This window comes from Martes martes, assembly GCF_963455335.1.
Source record: "Martes martes genome assembly, chromosome: 11".
NCBI lineage: Eukaryota > Metazoa > Chordata > Mammalia > Carnivora > Mustelidae > Martes > Martes martes.
In genome coordinates this window covers 104,640,831-104,660,270 of record NC_137899.1, presented here as the reverse complement: position 1 = coordinate 104,660,270, position 19,440 = coordinate 104,640,831, and the positions used below count along the sequence as shown (strand labels likewise).

The 19,440-nt window shown below is 49.5% G+C and overlaps 1 protein-coding gene across 5 annotated transcripts in view; it reads right to left on the bottom strand.

Moving 5' to 3' along the window:
* Positions 1–19,440, bottom strand: part of DPP6 (dipeptidyl peptidase like 6) — a gene marked incomplete at its 5' end in the record, with an annotated part of 869,135 nt that overhangs the window by 434,480 nt on the left and 415,215 nt on the right. For 2 of the 5 annotated variants that reach the window (XM_080819090.1, XM_080819092.1), the window contains one exon: positions 13,873–13,929. The exons of the other annotated variants lie outside the window; for them this stretch is intronic. In XM_080819090.1, coding sequence (XP_080675216.1) covers positions 13,873–13,929 — 57 coding nt within the window. Of the gene's footprint in view, positions 1–13,872; positions 13,930–19,440 lie in introns of those variants that run through there. 5 annotated transcript variants of the gene reach the window in all.

The window sequence follows — 19,440 nt, the reverse complement described above, 5'->3', positions numbered from 1 at the left end:
GACATAAGGAAAATGGGCTTCGCCAAACTGCAACGTATTTCCTTTGGTAAAAGCTAATCCAGGCTCCCAGTGTAAATTCTATCAATGCGGAAAACAATGCCCAGCACATAATCAAAATCTGCTGGATTTAGTATTTTTATATTCCCTCTGGATCCTCGCACTCAGAAGTGTGCTTCACGCCCAGTAAGTGCTCAGTAAATATTTATTTTGAATGAATACCACCTTTTTCTCAGTTAGTTCTCAGTATTTGTACGGAAGACTACTACCTTTTCTGAAACTTTAGGAAATAACTGCATTCACCAATGTGAGTTCAAATAGAGGCACGAGCGGTACATGTTTCTATTCGTGATACGGACCTAGACACAATTCCTTTCACCAGGAGAGGAACCCTTCCTTTCATTGTAAAACTGACGATATTGGAAAAGAAAAAACAAAACAAAAAAACAAAACTGAAGATATTAGAGGACATAAGGCAATTTGTGTGAAAACCAAGTGCATCACAGAACTGCTACCCAAAATGCCAGACATGAAGCACCTACAGAGATCCAGCACTTAAAAGGGAGTGAGTATGAACTGAGAGGTGCTGTGGGTGTGAGTAAGATACACATCCAATTGCAAAGACCTGGTATGGACAAGAAGAATGCACAACATCACCTTAATACCCTTTTATGTCGGTTTCATGTTGAAATGATAAAATTTTGGGTAGACTGGGTTAAATAAAATACATTATCAAGTTAATTCCTTACATTCCTTTTCCATTTTAATGTGGCTACTGAAAAAATTGAAATAAAACATGTAGCTTATGTTACATTTTTATTAGCAACACTGTTGAGTGTTACAGAAATATAAAATAGTATTATTACCCTATTCTAGAAGCTAAAATTATACAGAGACATATTAGAAGTTCTATCTTTGTCTTTGGAAGCAAAAATTTCACCTGCATTAGAGCAAAACTGATTTGAGGACAAAACAAAACAAACAAAAAATAGTTGTTTTATTTCCATCCTTACATCAAAACAGTCTCTGTATTTTTACATGAAACAGATAATCATCAAGTGTAATTTTTGCTTTTAAAAGCATCAGGAAGAGTGTTGAGGAAATTCATGATGACAAGTGCTCAAGAGGGACTCATTCAGGCAGTCCTCGGGTGTTTACGCATTATTACTTTCCCCTGACACAACAGGCTCCTTCCCTAGCTGCTGGCCTGGGAGGCCAGATGGAGAGCAGCACGCAGACCAAAGGAATGTCCACCTGATCCAGAGGCGCGGGGTGGGCAGGGCGGTGGGAAGGGTAGATGTGCATACGGGTATGCACGCACCTTCCACGTCACTGACTCAACGGCCAACAAAGAGCCCAAGAGACGATGGGTCTCTGAAACGGTCAACTACACCCAAGCTGTTTCTTTTTTCTCAACTATATGTGTTCACGCATATACGGCTGGGGACAAACAATATTGGGTCGTTACTGCGCTCCACCCCCTGAGCCCAGGAAGAAAGAAAATAACACATCCTCATGAGCAAAGGGGCAGGGATGCAGCTCTCCATCCCCACCCGGCTGGCGCAACCTGTGTCTATCGGTGAATTCCACATCCGCTGCAGTAGGGGAATCTTTGCTCTGCTCAACAAAACACCGTCAGGGGGTTGACCTTTCCACAAAGTTCTTTCAGTGTACAAATCGCTGTTAAAGAACTCTGTCTAGCTTTTTGGTCCGGTCGGTGGTGTGTGGGGTGGGGCAGAAGACAGGTGGAGAGTACAGGAGAGTGTGGGTGACATGGGTGTGACTGCCTGGGGCTTGACTGTGAATGTCTCCCACAAGATGGCTGTCACTGAGGTCGTTACACCTGTTGGCCAGGTACCGTAGAAAAAATAATTGACATTCCTAAGTATGGGAAGAGTGAGCACAAGAGGGACAGATAATGAGTCCTACAGTGGGAAAAACGCCCACACATTTCTAAAAACCTGTGGAATACACAATCTTGGTGAATAATTTCAATGTTAATGGAAAAGTGATACAAGTCTAGACATGAGGATTCTCCCACAGGGAAAGGTCATAACATTTTACTGTTTGAAAATTGAAAATCGGACGTTTTTCTAAATTCTCTGTACATTCCTAAATGTAGAGTTCAGATGCTGCTGCAGAATTAAGAGATATTTTGAGTTTCTTTCATGGAATTAAGATCTGAGTAAAAACCACATGAGCTTAGTACTTCTTTTCCTGGGTACTCGTGCAATGAGAGCATTTCCTGTAAGCCACCCCGAGTGTCACAAAAGGCACAGGCACCCTCTCAGGGCACAAGGATCCATATTTTCTGCAGCATTTTTCATGGATCCCATTAGTGCCTGTTACTTTAAGTATAATTTCCTCATCTGGGCCATGAAAACACAATTACATAAACATGAAATTTTCAAAAGACACAGTACAGCACGGAAATAAACCAATAAAAAATTCTATTAATACATCCATTCATTACCAGGACCAAATCCTTCAGAAACCAAACTTGGTAATCTTCAACGTTAGCCCTGCGGTTAAGATCTTAATAAACTTCAAACAGGGAGTCTGCTTCCCGTGGTAAGTCGTACACATTAGGCGCTCAACGATTGCGGGTTCACGTCAAGGTCACCACCGGACTGAGTTAGATAACCATCCAAGTCGCAAATACGAAACTTCTGACAACTCATCAACCACAACCGGGCCTCAAGCACCTTAGCGTAACTTTCCAGCCACACGCTTAAGTGAATTTAATAGAGTCAAGAGCTGTAGGCTCGCCGCTTCAAGTGGGCCTTATTATCTATGCAATTTCAAGCATGGCAGTGGTTAAGGAAAAGTAAACCTCTTCAGTCAACGCAGCAAGCACACCTTCCGTGAAGTGAACCTTGCCGGCGCTTCGGCAACGTCTCCCCTGCACCCAGGCTGTGGGGGCCAGAGAGACGGTGACGATGCTGACCCGGCTCACAGCATGTCCTCACGCCCGCCCCTCTGCCCATGGGATGAAACCAGAACTATCCGCGGATGACATCTGGGGCTATCGGCAGCTCTTGCTCGATATGGAGCCAAGCTTACCCCAACAGCTCGATGCTGCCTAACTGGTCAGTGCCCGAGCTGACCACTGAAACCCAGAGCTAGTCCTCCTCCTCCCACACCACAGCCCCCGGGGCCTGGGCTCTGTAAGTCACCGTATCACGGCTCCTTTCTCCTGTCACCCCAGAAGTCACCCTTGAACCTATACTGCCTCATAAGGAAGTTCAACAAACGTGGCCAATCCAGACTCAGCAACAGGGCACACAGAGCCAACGTTCCAGACCTTTCCATTCTGTTCATCTTGATCCACTTGGTCTCTTCTTCCCTCAAAGCCTGTCTCGCCCGAGTTTGAGAGGGTCCACCCTAACTTTCTCCACATCTGGGAGAAGGTGGTACCACGTCCTGTCTTTTTATTTAGGCAGATGTCTTCCGTGGAAGAAGAAGACACGCTGCTTCTGCTTCGGCAACGGGGAGAGGGCGTTGGGGAGGCAGCATGCCCGGCTTCCTGACAGGTCTCCTTTTCTTATCAATGGGTTTCTTGTTTACCCACCAGCCTGGTGAACAAGAGGATATTTGCTGACTTTATGGATGGGGGTCCCCACAGGGCTGAATGTTGACACAAGGACTGTGGCACGTGGCTGAGGCTTCTGTGGTGGAGAAAGAGCTTCAGGTAAAGCAGGTGTGGGCAGGATTTGGGGAAAGGAAATGGGCAATGATGTCCCAGGCAATGATGTCCTCAGGGAAGGCAAGGTGTGTGGGTCACCCAAGGAGTTGGATCCTATTTTCCTCTAGGGCTCCAAAAACCTGGTTCACTGGGTGAATGAATGAAACCACAGACTCTAACTTTGTGGGTCAGTCATTGGGAGGGGTTAACGGGGGGACGCGATTCACCCATTCACAGACTCATCGTGCAACCAGATGGGTGGGGCTGGCATTGCACTCGGCATTGAAGCGACCCACGCAGGACAGAGTCGTGTGACAGGGAAGGTATTCAAGCCTTGACCCCTTCCAAAAGAAGGGCCCTTAGTCAACGCTGCCCTTTCAGGGGCACAGCCCGGGCTGACGGTCCTTGACGACGGCTTGAAGAAGGTGTAGTGACATCACCAAAAGCTGCGTCTAGGGACTAAAATTCACACATCCCTGGCCTTTTGCCTTTTAGAGTAATCCAGGAAATAAAAAAATCAAAATCCCATCATTTCTTCTAATAATATTTAGCAGTCCCTTAAACATTAAAGACCCATTTTACTTCCCCAGTCATATAGCAGGATTCTTTAAACTCTGACCACCCAACATGGCTCACAGCTCCCTCCGCCACCGTGGTCAGGACAGCATACCCATTTCTTCCTGACCACTCACCCCCAACCTCATCCCCACTCTTTCCTGGGTGCTACGCCTCCATGGTAACTAGTAGAGCACCCTGAGGTGATAGCTACTTAGTTCATACCTGTATGAGGTTTGAGCGGCGAGCACATTTCTACTGATGTGTCTTAAGACTGTGCGAGCTCGACGGAAGGCGGCACTGAGGGACTTGTAGACGTAGGACGTGGTCTGTGAGCCTTACATAATCAAGAGGTTATGGGATTTGGAGAGCAAGTCCTTGGCTTTCATCAGATCCTCCAAAGGGATCTGTAATCTACGGGTAATGATCAACGTACTTTGGATTCAGTTTGAGCTTATGAGCTCAGATGATTTCCAGATGTTCCAACATCTGAACCCCTGCGGGGCCGAATCCCCGGTCTGCACAGGTGATAATGTTGGGTCTCCTCTCTCTTCCATTGCTGTCTTTCCACACCTGTTGTACAACTACTACCTTTGAAGTTATTCAAGTGTGAGATGAGACTGAAAATTACCTACTGCATACTTCCAAAGCATACAGAATTTATTAATTGCTGCTTACTTTTTAAAATCAGGAGAAAGACATTTGTTATATCCTCATTTTTCCCCTTGTTTCCAAAGGAACTCATTAAATAACTAATTAAATATGAAAAATTGCTACAAAAGCCCTAATGCCTTCAGGGATGGTGCAATAAAAAGAAGAAATAGCTGTATCTATCCATAAGACACACAGCTAGAGAACGGCCTTGAGTATACACCTTTTCTCAACTGATTTCCAGTCAAGGATTTCTTAATTTGCATTTAATTTGCTCACTTTATTACCTTTGCAGTTTTCTGTTAGTATCAGTTTTTGTGTTAATCTTCTTTATATATCATTTTGACCATGTCTCACCTGGAGTTCCTTGATTTGGAGCAAAATAAAAATAAATAAATAAATAAATAAATAAATAAATAAATAAATAAATAAAGGAGGGCAGAGGCAGTGGTTGTGTTCTGTTTCTGCAACTTATCAGCTGTGTGATTTTGGTTAATTTACTCAACCTCTCTGAGCCTTATTTCTTCCTATGTAAAATCAGACTGCTGAATTAGATATCTGGATCATAAGCTGTGCTCCGCTGGAGGGGGTGCTCTGCTGGCCTGTCTGGACACCATTAGGGAAGCGCTTTCATCTTGTTGAACTTGGCTTATTTCCTTTGGGGAAGAGGGTTCTGTCACTAAAGCAAAAGTCCAAAAATCACTGGGCAGGATGGCCTATAAAATGCTTTAAAAGTTGCACGTTCTTTGGTCTTATAGACTAACCCATCTTAGAATGGACACACCTTAGAACCGGCAAGCCCTCACCAAATGCTAAAAATAAGGCCCATTCAAATATCATTGTTATGTCAACACGTAGTTAAGTACTTACTAAACAGTGGCTTGAAATCTCCATGCTAAGAGCAGGGCTCTGTGCTGAAAGGTTTTTTCCCAAGCACCAGTATGATGGGCCTTGTCCCCAGATGGGGCCTCAGCCCAGATCTGCCCCAGGTCCCTCAGCTAGCAGGGGAAAGAGGCGGGATCAGAGCTGGCGTACTCCCACTTTCCAGAAAAGGGGGCTCTCGGCAGGAAGAAGGAAAGTGCCCGCCCCATCCTTGTAAGGAGCAGAAAAAGTCCAGAAAATGCAGGAGGAGAGTCTGACGTATTAAGGCTTTATGATTTTTAACGGCAGATCGGTTTTTGCCTACCAAAGTTCTCTTATTAATCTCATCCTTTACCTGTGTGCCTTATGATGTGGAATTGGGGGGATGGAGTGCTTATTTTGCTTTTCAAAAATCAGTGCCAGATGTTCTAATTGTCTCGAGACTTCTTAGAAATTTCTCAGGCTACTTGGAGAAATGCTGCGTACCTATGGTAACAGGTGTAACAGGTGTATGTGCGTGCACTTTCGTGCCATAAAGTACCTGCAGTTCTAAGTAAACTTGACTTTTATCTGGGGCGTCACAAGCCCTTTAAAGCTCTTTGAAAACCAGAAGCTTCCAGGACCTTTTTAGTCCGCAGGACATGCCAAGATTAGGTAATTGCCCTCACAAAACTGTCATGTTTATGTCCGAGCCATTCTTCCAGTTTCTTTTATCCCCCCCAAATCCTGTTCTTTCAAGCAGAAATGTGTCATAAGTTCAGATTTCTTTTCTTTCTTCCAGAATCCCACTAACCCTCTGCTGCTTTCCACTGTGGTACTTTCCAGGCTACCATGTTCTGAAACCCTCGCAAGTAAGCATCTCCGGCTTTCCAGAACCATCTCCATGGCCCCAGCCGTCCTCTACCGCCTGCAGCAGACAGATCGGCCAGCCCCCGACGGCCGCAGAATCGCTCTGCTCTCCCAACCTTGTGCCGCCCCCGCCAGCTCCCTTCTCTCCCACTTGGCCTCTCTCCTCTTCTGGGTCTCGTATGCATCAAAATAAAAACCTTCCTCTGATCCAACATCTGTCTAATAAGTGGATGGGGTACCAGGCAGGCTATTAACATTTAAAAATATATTTTCTGGCCTCTCCCATTTAGAGACCCGGTTTAGGAGAGGTAGTGAGGGTCGTAATTCTCAAATTCCCTGAGTAAACTCTGTGACGATCTCAAATATTCTAACATGGAGACTAAAACTCGCCTCTTCAAAATAGAGAAGCAAATTCTTCCATTAATCTTAAAAACATACGTCACCCCTCAAGGGGAGCTCTGCTGCTTGTTCACTTCTCAAGAGAAAATCCAGGGACTCCGTTTCAGGTTCTTGGTTGTGATGTCCCCCTTGCCGTGGGTAACCTACTTAAAAGGTTGGATCTACCCTTCCCAGAGCACGAATTCCCATGTTATTCAAGAGGAATTCTCTGAGCCAGTCAGAACACAGACTTTGAGTTTTAAAATGTTTTGAAAGAGCTCTGCCCCCGTCACCAGTTTCCCCATTTAATTCAGCAGATTATGCTGGTGTCTCTTGGCGCGTCTCCCACTCCACACTCACAGGCGCGCCCACGGACACTTTTTAGAAGTCTGTGTTCTCATGCACTTTCAGATGGAGGAAAGCGGCTTTTCCTGAGTTCTGGCAGAGGAAGTTAAATCTCTTAAAACATTGATCAGATACTAGTAAAGGGATAATATATAAACTGTCATGGAAAATTCTAGTTTCAAGACTTGAGTATATCACTAACGTGTTTTGTAACGCCGCCGGTGGGGGGACTGCCTTCCGGATCCTGCGCCATCCAAGCCACCACTGTTAAAAATAAGTGGACTCCCTATCAAGGTTGGCCTGCAGCACTGACTTAATGTCTGTGCTCATGGCCATTTTTCCTAAGAAGGGATTGCTGCAAATTTCTACTCCATTACTGCAAAATCCTCCCAGAACTGGAAGCCAAAAGCAGCAACAGTATCTGTTATTTGGGAGTTGACTGATACAAGTCCAGGTCTAACATAAATGCAGAAATAAGAGGTACTCACGGGACGGGCACAAGCTATCGGGGATTTCTGAGGTGCAGAGACCGTCCTCACAATGACCTCTACTTAATTGGTCATTACTGATAGTGAATAAATACCTTATTTTTTCCTCCTTTTGGCTGTGCAATAACTCTGAACCCAAAATCCCAACCATGGACAGCTCTGCTGGATTTCATCACCAACAGCTGTGGGTTGGGTTATGGTTGATCTCAAGGTGGGCAGTGCATTACAGCGATGACCTTAACGTATTGTAGGGCTTGTCTGGTCTCTGGCATTTAGCACAGGTCGAGGTAGAGGAGCACATGTGAAGGTTTGGACAGACTCAATTCTGATCAAGTAATGGACGGTTACAGGGACTCGCAGCGATCAGAGGCACACCCGGGACAAGGGTGAAGGAGTCCTGAAAAGTGAACAGCAGCTGGAGGAAAACGGAGGACGGAGAACCAACTTTCTGTATCAGATCACTTTATGGCACGAGAATGTCAGCCTCTTGCAGAATTACATTACTCCACCCCGGTGATGCGGTTCCCACTCCTACGCTTTGAGGCCCCCAGGTAACCAAACCTGGAACCTGAAATAAAAACATTTTAGCTCATTTTGGTTTTCCAAACCATAACTGAAACGAGAGTACAAAACCTCCGTGCCACATCTTTTTAAAGCAAGGGATTCAAACAACCATCGATCTCTACACACTAACAGGGCCCTGCTTCCTCCCCAAATTAGAATCTTTTCCTCAACTTTCAGAATTCTAGATGAGCAGACTCGTTCAGCCCTTTCTCATGTGAGTGGGTGAACGATGTCCATTGCAAAATCCAGTCAATTAATGCCAAACACAGTCGTGACTCATTTCCATAAAGGATAATAATGCTGTAATTCCTGATGAGGCAGAAACATGGTGACTGTTCATCACTGTATATGATGAGCATTTTTGCATGGTCCACAGGCATGCTGGAGCTGGCCATGTTTTGGTGAAAGTTAATGGGAAGCATCTTCCAACATTCAAAGTCCCCCAGGTTTTCTTTGTGAAGCATTTGAAGGTCTTGGGCAAGCTTTCCAGGGTAGCTCCAGTACTGAAAGTGAGGGAGCAGGATTACGTCCAGTGTAACGTCAGGAGAACGTAATAAAATGTGTTTAATGCCAGAGAAAGCATTTTTCAGAAAGAAAAATTCAGCTGCTTTCCATTTGTTTTGAGTTTGGGCGTTGCATACAGCCAATCTGGGATCGTTTGGGTTTTCACTTAGTCTCCTGAGTGACACTTGTTTATTGACTTCTTTTAGTCGATCAAATAACTTGCACCCAGAAGGTGGGAACTACTTGTAGACACCAGAGCACAGTAGATTATGGCTCCAAGCCAGCTGCTTGCTTCATTGCATGTTGTTCTCTCTGGTGATGAGACTAAGTGTTCCTCCTCTAAGAACACCACACCAGTCACCCTCTTTCTTCTGCACAAAGGCTCTGCTGCTCCCCACCCCTGCACCCCCATCCTCTCCCTGGCCACTCCTTCTCCTCACCAGGACCCACCTGGAGATTCCAGGCATGCACACCTTGTTCTGTTCATGCTCTCCCTAGGGTGCCCGACTTCTGAGTTCTTCCTTTCATACATTGACCCATTTGGCAGCCAGAATGTTTCTCTCTTTCTCCAGAGTCCTTGATGTATTTCCACACAATCTTAAGAACCTCTTGTTCTGACTCTTGTCCTGTTCCTTCAAGGCTCATTTTTATGCAGAGAGGCTTAAGGAACTTAGACCATGAGCAGAACAGAATTTAAAGTACACTGGTTCCAACACTGCATCCATTGCCACTTTTTTGAGTTGAGGAAGGACCACCTCAGAAATAAGCCCTGTTTGCACTTCCTAATACTGAATCTTGTTTTTCTGGGTTTCCTTTTGCTACTACTTATTTTTTAATACCACATTTACCTTCACCATTTCACTTTCCCTGTAACGTACTTTCATAAAAAATTTAACTCTCCTGATGGTCAAAGCCAGCTCCTCTGTTTCGGTATCTAATTTTACTACGGGAGAAGCAACAGTATCTAATGCAAAGAGCACTGGGCAGAAGATATCCAAAGTCCCACTCCTGAGTCATCATCACCTGTCTGTTCCTGGGAAGGTCCGTCCTCTCTCAGAATTCCAAGCTCCGTGCATTTTCATATCCACTTTACAGAATATGCTGTTTATAAGAATCTTCATTCACTTTAGAAAACTCTTTGCAGTGGCATTATAATCACAAAGATTCAGATAAATAATTTGGCCTCTCAATCAACACTGGATCCTGGGGCTCCTGATTTAATAGGAGAATAGACACATCAGCACTATACATATCTGGGTTTGTGCAGCTCCGAGAAGAGTGAAAAACTACAAAAAACAGCTCTCACACACGAAGCACCATCGGAGAGCCAGCTTCCAGGGAAGGTTCCAGAAGCAAGTTCCCCAAGATAACACAGAATATCTCCATACAAAAGGAGATGTTCTGGAGATCTTTGAAGGAAAGGTAGGTTCTCAATGATCTTTGAGATTCCTGAGTGTAACAAGGTGGACCTGGTCATGGGGTGCACTTGTGAGGTCTTTTCCAAGTCTGACTTTGTGACGCAAGAGGCCGCCTAGTGTGTGCGTGTGCACACGCTGGTGCATACACATCCACACGCATTACAGATCCAGAATCTACCACCAAAGACTCATGCCTGCATAATATTTGAGCAAAAATGTATCCTGGCTCGCTGAAAGCATGGAGAATTAGTCCTTCTGTCTCGTCTTACTCGCAACAGTATTACTGATCACTGCTTTTCAATTTAAAGTCATTTGAAATGAGGATGGCAGATTTTAAAATAAATTTATGTTTTTACTTAGGGGAAAAAAAGTCCTTAATTTGGTTCTCTAAGGAAGGATTTAGTTCATTTGAGAGAATACAATAAATTTTAACCAAATCAGCCTCAGCTTTTTCTACTTCCCCTGCTAAGCTTCACTCTGGACACGCTGGTGAGGCGAAGGGCTTGGCCAGCGTGGACCTGCTTTTTAGTGGGGAGCCTCTACCATCTGACTGGCTTCAGAGCCAAAGGATGAGTTCACTTCATTTAGCTTAAAGGATATTTTGTTTCCAAACATCTCTGGACTGTTCATACTTCATTTAAAAATAAGTTTTGGCATATCTGAAGGGAAAGGGAAATGGTCTTCTAAAGGTCCATTCTCCATTTTCGTCCAATGCGTTTATACAGCATCTTAAAAAAAATCCATATAGGGACGCCTGGGTGGCTCAGTGGGTTAAGCCTCTGCCTTCGGCTCAGGTCACGATCCCAGTGTCCTGGGATCGAGTCCCGCATTGGGCTCCTTGCTCTGCAGGGAGCCTGCTGGAGATCTCCCTCTGCCTCCGTCTGCCAGTGCTCACTCTCTCTCTCTGACAAATAAATAAATAAAATCTTTTTTAAAAAATCCACATATTCTTCTATTTTTAGTGCATATTTTAGCAAAAAATTGGGGAAAAATCAGCAATCTCTGACTAATAGGTAAAATCATTGGGTTTTATAGTTTTCCTAGATTTGTTTTTTGTTAATTTGCAGTAATCCTCAGCTACAAACGTTATTTCCAGCTGCGACCCAGCTTCTGACTTCCAAGGTAGGTTAGAGACTGAACCATCCTTTGTTAGTTTGCTAAGAACTGTCAGTCTATTGCAATAACCAAGTAAATTTTCAAGAGCGTTGGACATAAGTATCAAGCCACAGAATATCCAAATTCTCAGATTAACACCTCCCAATGTCAGATATAAGGTGTCACTGTCACAAACTCCGTCAGTATAATGAAATGATCCCTAATCCAAAAACCAAACCAAACCACAAACCAGCATCTCTTTCTCCTTCTCTCTCCGTCTTAAACAAAATGCTGGAGCATATCCCTCTGCCCTGGCCTCCCTATAAACCCGCACCCAGCTGGGGATGGGACTACGCTCACAGCTCCACTAGCAACAAGGACGAAATGCGATCGAGAATGGGAGGACTCATTCAGAGCTCTGCCGTCTAAGCCCACAGAGCTGAGTTTAAATGTCTTTAAAAATTGATAAGCAGTGAAGGAAAAGGAAATAGTCTTCAATAGTCCCTAAAGGTGCATTAATTTTAGACATGAGACCTCCGCGCTCCATCCTGCTTCTGCTTCCCCTGCCCTGGTCCTGCCGTTGACCCTCACTGTGTTCTGCTTCACGGGGGGGCCACTATGTTCTTCTCAGGGTCAAGAAGATGCCTGAGAACGGGAAGACGGCCTCCTGACTCCTCCCTGCACCCACAGCCGCCTCTGTCCTCAGCGCTCTGCCCGTTCACGTCTGCCACAATGGCCCCAGGGGCAAGGATGGGGGTTTCCAACGACCAGAAGGTACAAAATCAAACAAGACCCTACATGTCCTCTAAAATCCACACCCTAATTATTTCCACGCTCCTGACATGTAGAGGGAAATGAGAGTAAAGTTACACAGGAGTCCTGGGTCTTCTTCCACATAACAGAGATCGGGCTTCTCGGTGCCCGCCTTTGGGCTCAGACCTATGAACAGCAGGTGCTTTCTCCGTAATTACGAGCACTGTCCCACGGTCAGAAATGCTCCGCAAGTCCCTGCTGCCGTGAGCCTGCAAACCCAGGGCACATTTGCTTTATACCTAGTGAGCAGGAGAACTGTAATAAAAGGAAGCCCACTTAGTCACAGGATGCTAATTTAGGGTGGACATGTTTCTTTCTTGAACAAATACTCTGTAGAATTTTTTTCAAAGGAGGAGGGGTCTGTTGGCCTGTTGTGAACCTCTTGGTGTTCACACAACAGCTCTCCCACCGAGAAGAGGGATTCTTAGACTTCTCTATTTATAAAATCTTCTTCCCAGAAGAAATGAAAATTGTATATGAGTTCCTCAGATGACGGTAATGATGATGATACTACTATTAGGGTGGGCTCTCTTTTTTTAATCAAAAAATGGGCTTTGGGGGAATGACCCCCAAAATGCACCTCCCACTAAATACAGATCCAAAGTTGTCTTCGTACTGTCTCCGCAGAGTTGGCGACAAGACTATCACACACTGTCCCCAAAGAGGCTCTTGGTTTTCTGAACTCAAGTGGCCCTAATCCTGGCCCCAATCCTAGCAAGCGGGAGCTGACAGCACCCCTAAAACAAATTGGGAAATCAGCTTCCGCTGTTGATCTACCAGGCTTGAACAAACTGCTCTGGGAATCTGCTGGTGTCTCCCAGGATCTATTTTAATGATCTACTCTAGGAGAAGCAAGCAGTGATTAAAAGATAAGAACCCTCACAATCTTTGAGAAGGGAATTCGGATATCTACAGGAGTGCTCAAACCCGGCTTGCTGGTTCCCCTTCATTTCTGAGACTCAGGCTCCCAACCTCCGCAGATGGCAGGCCTGAGTGGCAGGGTGAGGGGACACGGAGCCCTCCTGGCCATCCCTGGCTAGCCCTGAAAGCCCTGCTACTTCCCAACTGGGGCGGGGGGCTCCCACTGGCTCCTAGCTGTGCAGTTTTCCTGGCACCGAGAGTCGCCCCTCTCTAGAGGCCCAGGATGAACAGCAATGTGTGCACCCTGCAGAAATACTTGAGGAGAGGAGGAAAAGGGACACAGGTATCCAAAGAAAAGTCCTTTAAACACAGCTCCTATGTCCTCTCTGGACTTGTGTTAGAACCAGATGAAAGTCCTGCTGGAGGGCCACGTACAGGGAAATTTGGGGCGGGGCTACCCACCTCTTCCAGCCCTCCCTCCCCACCCAGCCCCCCGAATTACAAAGTAGTTGGAAGCCTTCACACCAGCTGTGCGGAGGAGCGAGGCCTTGGCGGAAGTGTCCCCTCGCACCAAGTTCACCTCGCCGCCCGCTCGCTCCCCGCGCCCCTGCAGGACCCGGAGGCCAGGGCGTCTTGCAGAAACAGAAGTCAGGAGCGAGGCAGGCAGACCCCAGCGGCGCTCGCCCAGTGCCCGCGTGGGCCTCCAGCTTCGGGGCTCAGGGGAGGGCAGTCACGGCCAATGCAAACCGCTCCGGAGACACATCCCCGGCTCCCGCACACGCACTCGCACCCCGGAGAGCAGCGTTACCTGCTCCTGCTGCTGCGCGGACTTCCCCGAAGCACTGGGCTCCTTGGCCGTCGTCATGGTCCCCGGCCCAGGGCGCGCGGCGGCACGGGGGCAGGTGCGGTCTGACGGAGAGTTCCGAGCCACCCGAGTCCAACCGGCGGGGAGGGGCGTGATTCAGTCCATACTTCCGAAATCACACGGCTATTTCGGGGAGGGTGGGGGAGGGAGCGTGGGTGGACCAGCCTAGTTTTCTCTCCAAACGCGAGGAGCGGAGAGCGGATCCGAGCAGGGGAGAGGCTGCGGCTTGGCGGGGCTTCTCCAATTAGCAACAGCCTCCGCAATCGCCACAGAAACAATGGTAACTGCTTAGCAACCGGCAAGTGGCGGCGCCGTGCAGGAAGGGGACCCGAGTGATGCGCGCCGCTCCCGCCCGCCGCCCGCCTCCCGCGGCGCACGGCGCATGCTCGGGCCGGCTCGGCTGGGGAGGGGGCGCGGGGGGGGGGGCGGCGAGGAGGGAGCTGGGGGGAGGGGCCGGAGAGGGGGAGCCGGGGGAGGAGCGGCGTGGGGAGGCCGGAGAGGGGCGGCAGGGCCGGGGTGGCGGGAAAGGGGACGGCGGAGGGCACCTGGCGGGGACGCGGGCCGGGGCGCGCGGCCACAGGCCGGGGGACCGTCGCCGCCGCGGCTGCCCAGCCTGGGGGGGCCGAGCCGGTGCCCCCCGCGGCCTTGCTGGCCCGCGGGTCACGCCCGCACGCGGGAGGGGGCCGCTCAGGGGACGCGCGCAGATGGTCTTTGTTTCTCCCTTCTGCCAAGTAAGTGCCCCGTGCGAAGGCAGCCGGCGCAGCCGGTCGGGGGCACCCAGGAAGGGTGTCTCTTCTGCTTGCCCGGTGGGTTTTGCAGGGATGCTAGGTGTGGAAATCTCGGCATTCTTTTCCCCTTAAAATTCCGAAAACTTACTGTTTCCTCTTTCTACTCAAAGAATCTCCTGTTTCTCTTTGAAAGATCAACCAGAACCTCAAGGGTGTCTGTCGGTTAAAAGGAAAAAAAAAAAAAAAGGAAAACAGCATCTGGGGTGACCTTATAGGAGCCAGGCTCCCTGCTGAGTCCGGAGCTCAAGGAGACAGCAGGACACACAGGCCAGCCCCCTGGCCCCTGCCTGGTCTCCCGGCCACCTTGCACTGCCTGTGGGCCCTGCTGGACCTCCCTGCCCCTACCCCTGGGGGCACACCAGCGGGCTGGTAGAGGAGAAATGCCCTGTGGGCCGAGCTGACTGGCTCTGGGTAAAACACCAGTAGCCACTAGATTACAGGTGGGACTGTCCCGCGGCCTTACAGATACGCAGACCAACCCAGCGCCCAGAGGCCTTCTGCTGCCCCTGTGCGTGAACAGTGCCCCCTGCAAACACTCCTAGTCCTCCTGGTCTAGATCTTCCACGGTCTCCCAAAGGCCTCCCAGGCCACAGGCATTCCCTGGCCTGGGGGAGCATCTCCACCCCTGCACTCAGCACTAGGAAGTACCCTCAGTAACAAAGTCGCCACCAGAAAAGACAAAGTAGATACATTTCCACGCAAAAGCTGTCCAATAGCAGACTTTTTGTTCGGTTCCTTCCCGGCACCCCTGGCCCTTAGTCATTTCCCAAAAACAAACACACTTGGAAACGCCACCACATTATATCCTTCTTTGGAGCTGACTGATGAACCCAGATCATGGCAGAGCTGCCTGGTCCCCTCTGCCACGGCTCTAAGACACCAGGACAGGCACCTGCGAGTGTGCATGGTTTGCCTAAGAATCCAAAAAAAAAAAAAAGGAAAATCCCGTATAAACTCCTGTCACACAGTAAGGGTTTGGGGGTTTGGTTGGTGTTTTGTTGCTTTTGTTTCGACTTCCCTACAGGACAGGGTTTTCCCAGTCCTTGTCTAACTCCTCTTTGTGGCCTCACGACCCAGGGTCTGCACACAAGTTACTATCCGGGTTGGCTTCGAGGAGTGTGCCAAGCCAAGCAGACTCTCAGGGGAGGTCTTCACAGAGCTACAGCCTCCTACGTGGAGGGGTCTCCCCCCCCCCAGGTCACATCTCTGGCCTCAGGAGGCCACTGTGGCGTCATGAGGTGGGCAAGCAAACCTGCCCGCAGACCCCAGCAGCAAAGACTCAGCTAGAAGGGCTGAGCAGCCATTCTCCCCCCGGTCCCTGGACCACAGTGACTCCAGTGGTAGTGGAGGGGGAGGGCCGGGAGGCACCTGGTGATAAGTGAAGTGAGTGGCCACGCCTGGACCTAGTGGTCTCGGCTGCAAAATACCTTTTTACTATTTCAGTCTCATTCCTGAGAATCTCAGAGCTTGTTCTCCAGGGTTTCCACTTGAACGAAACTCCGGAGGGGGCGGGGGGTCAAATCTTAACCCACCATCTGTTAGCATCTCTGAAAGGATCCACTGCTAACCCTGGAGGCCAGGACCGCCACCCCACATGGACATCCAAGGACAGGGACCACAGCAGGAGAAGGGAAGGGAGCTAGGGGCTGCCTCCTCCTCTCTGTTTCTGGGGCCCTGGGTCTAACCCAGAGAGAGTGAGTCGTAGGCTGGGGGTGCTCGGGTGTGTGGTGGGGAAGGACATGAACCCCTCCCCCCACCCCGGTGCTTCTGTTTTTTTACTTCTTAGTAAAGACCTTACCTATTATTTCACATCTATGATGAATACGGATGTAAGTAAAGTTCTCCCGCGCCTGCAAGATGGTACGTGGTACTTCAAAGGAGGCTCCCACTGGCCTCACATCATGAGATCACCGAGCGCTTGCCTGAGCAGCCCCCTCCCAGCCCCACACCCCCATTCGTCGCCTCTGGTTTTGGGAGCCGCGGGGTGGAAAAGTCTGAGCATCACTGGTCAAGGGCCAGGCCAGACTATGCCATTCGGAACCTTTCGGTGCAATTTTCTGGCACCAAGTCCCTGGGCAGCTGACTTTTCTGCGTACTTGACCTTACAGCGCTTCAGCGAGAAGGGCGGGCTCTCCTGCCAAACAAAACAACACGGTGAGCCCGGGGGACAGGGGAAACCGTGCCTGGTTCCGCTGAGACGAGGAGCCGAGGACAGTCCAATGGCTGGAAGCAGAGAACAGGATGGCGGCTGCTCGGCCTGCGCAGAGGTGGAAACAGGGAAGTGCTGTGTATAAAATGTCTGTTCCGGACCATGGCCAAGTTCTGGAGAGTTCTCCACACGGCGCCTGCAGAGAAAGCACCGGCCCGCTCACTCCGTCTGTTCGGAGGGTAGATGGCGTGTTAACTGTTCTGACCACAAGAAAAAATTTAAAAACATGGAGAGCCAGGGCTGCCATTTGTCAATATTTAAGAATTAATCATCGTCCCTCCAGAGGCCGAACTGCGTGCTGATGGTCATCCCCCGGCTGGATGCGGTGAGAGTCCCTCGGAACCCAGACCCCATGTCCAGGGAACAGGGGACTCGATTTTCCTGCATCAGCAATCTCGACTCAAACTCCGCGGTCAGAGGAAAGGCCAACAACCAGCTGGTACAGGGTTTGGTTCTCCACCACCCCCCAACCCATGGCAGTGTAGACCAAAAAAAAAAAAAAGTTACAGATAAATGTCTGGAAAGCGTCATAAATACTATGGTTTCCAAATTCCAGAGACTGTGGGAACTACAACTCAGGAAAGTCCAGGGTGAGTCCAGCAGGAACAGGAGTGCCCCCGAAGGCACACCCTCCCATTCCTTCCCAATGTCACACATATTTATTAGCAAAGGGACCATGCTTACCTGCCCCCATGACGATGACAATAAGAGCAGCTCCCTGGGGTTGTGCTAAGAGCTGCGCACCCAACCCCCAGCAGCTCCATGAGGCTCCACCACTAGTCCCCCCATGACAGAAGGAAATTGGTATTTAGAGAATTTAAATCTGAACCCCTTGGTTACCCAGAGACTAGGCAGCCAAACCAGGATGTCCGCCTGGGCAGTTCAGGCCCGGGGCCCCCGTACTGCCTGGCCCTGAATGCCTGGAGAGTGGAATACTGAAACATTTACACAGTCCATGTGCCAGGAATTACACACCCTGAGAATTTCAGACACATGATCTTCCCCCTTAAAATCTCTTCGATGCCGGTGGTGTCGGTCGGCTCGGGCAGCAACAGGGTTCCACGGACGGAGGGCCTCCACGGCTCAGACGTGTTCTCTCACAGCTCCAGAAGTCCAAGGTCAAGCTGTTGGTTTCTCCTGCAGCCTCTCTCCTTGGCTTGTGGAGGGCCCTTCGGCCCGTGTCCTCGCTGGTCATCCCTCTGCGTGCGTCTGTGTCCAAATCTCCTCTTCTTCTAAGCCAGACTGGCTTAACCACCCCCCCCCCAGTGACCCCAGTTTACCTCACCTCCTTAAAGACCCCATCTCCAAATACAGTCACGTTCTGAGCTCCTGCCTATTCGGCAGGGGTCAACATACGGATGGGGGCGCAGGGTTCTCCCGTGTACCGTTAACCCCCTTTCACTTATGAAGAAAGCAGGCTTAAAATGACCAATTAAGTTCCTCCAAAATCATAGAGTCAGTGGCAAGTGGCAGAGTGGGCATTTAGATCCACTGGTGTGATCAAAACCCTGCTACACACACACACGCACACACATACACACACACAAACACACACACACTGCCTGAGCCTCTTCGAACACCTGCCAAGGGCCTGGGCAGGCACGTACTCCCTAAATGTCCGAAGGAGAGTAAGGTTCTTGCCGACCCCAGCAGAGCCCCGCTCCCGCTGGCAGCAGGCAGCTAAGACGGCCCTTGCTCAGGCCTTTACTACGGGTGATTCCCTCCCTCTCGTGTCTAGGAATGGTCCCAAATTGATGGAGCGCAAGTGTGTACAAGCAGCATCCCAGCTTTTTGAAGGCGAGAGCTCCTGGGCCAAGGGGGCAGGAAGAGGAGGATCGACAAGCTGATGCACCTTCGCTCTGCAGCCGAGTGCTCTCGGGGGCCGAAATGCACGGAGCAAGGGCTAGGCCAGGCCCTGGTTCCCGACCAAGCCAGTTCCTCCCTGGCACGCTAGGGCCCAGGCAGCTGGAGCCTCACAGAGCACAAGGCAGGTGTGCCTGCCAGTGGGCAGCCGCTTGTCCTGCCGTGTTACTCCCTCCCGTTCCCGCCCGCACTGTGGCCGCGGGTGTTAGAATCTCTCAGGTCTGCCGTCAGCCCCACTGAATGGACCTGAGGCAGATCGGGCCTTTGCAGGTGCATCTGAAGAGAGTTTCTTGTAGGCATGCTGACGGAGCTTTGCTCCACTCCCTGCTCCAGAGGTGTCCGACTAGGCCACTGGCACGGGCCTGGATCGTGCGCAGCTCGATGCCATCTCCCACTCCTCTGATGTTGGCTCGCCTTGTCCCGGAAGCCCTTCAGCTAAAACAGCTTTGCATCAAGACCCACCCGACCTGCGAGGCTTCACCAAGTCCCTACTACGTGCACACAGCAAAAGCACCCACGGAAACAGGCACACGGCCTGACACGCCGCTGCAAGGGGGAGACTGGAATGTCTTTCTGGTGGAATCTATGAAGATTCTGAATTTTTCAGCATCAACCACCTGCAAGAGGAACTAACTTACAACTCCCTGAAAA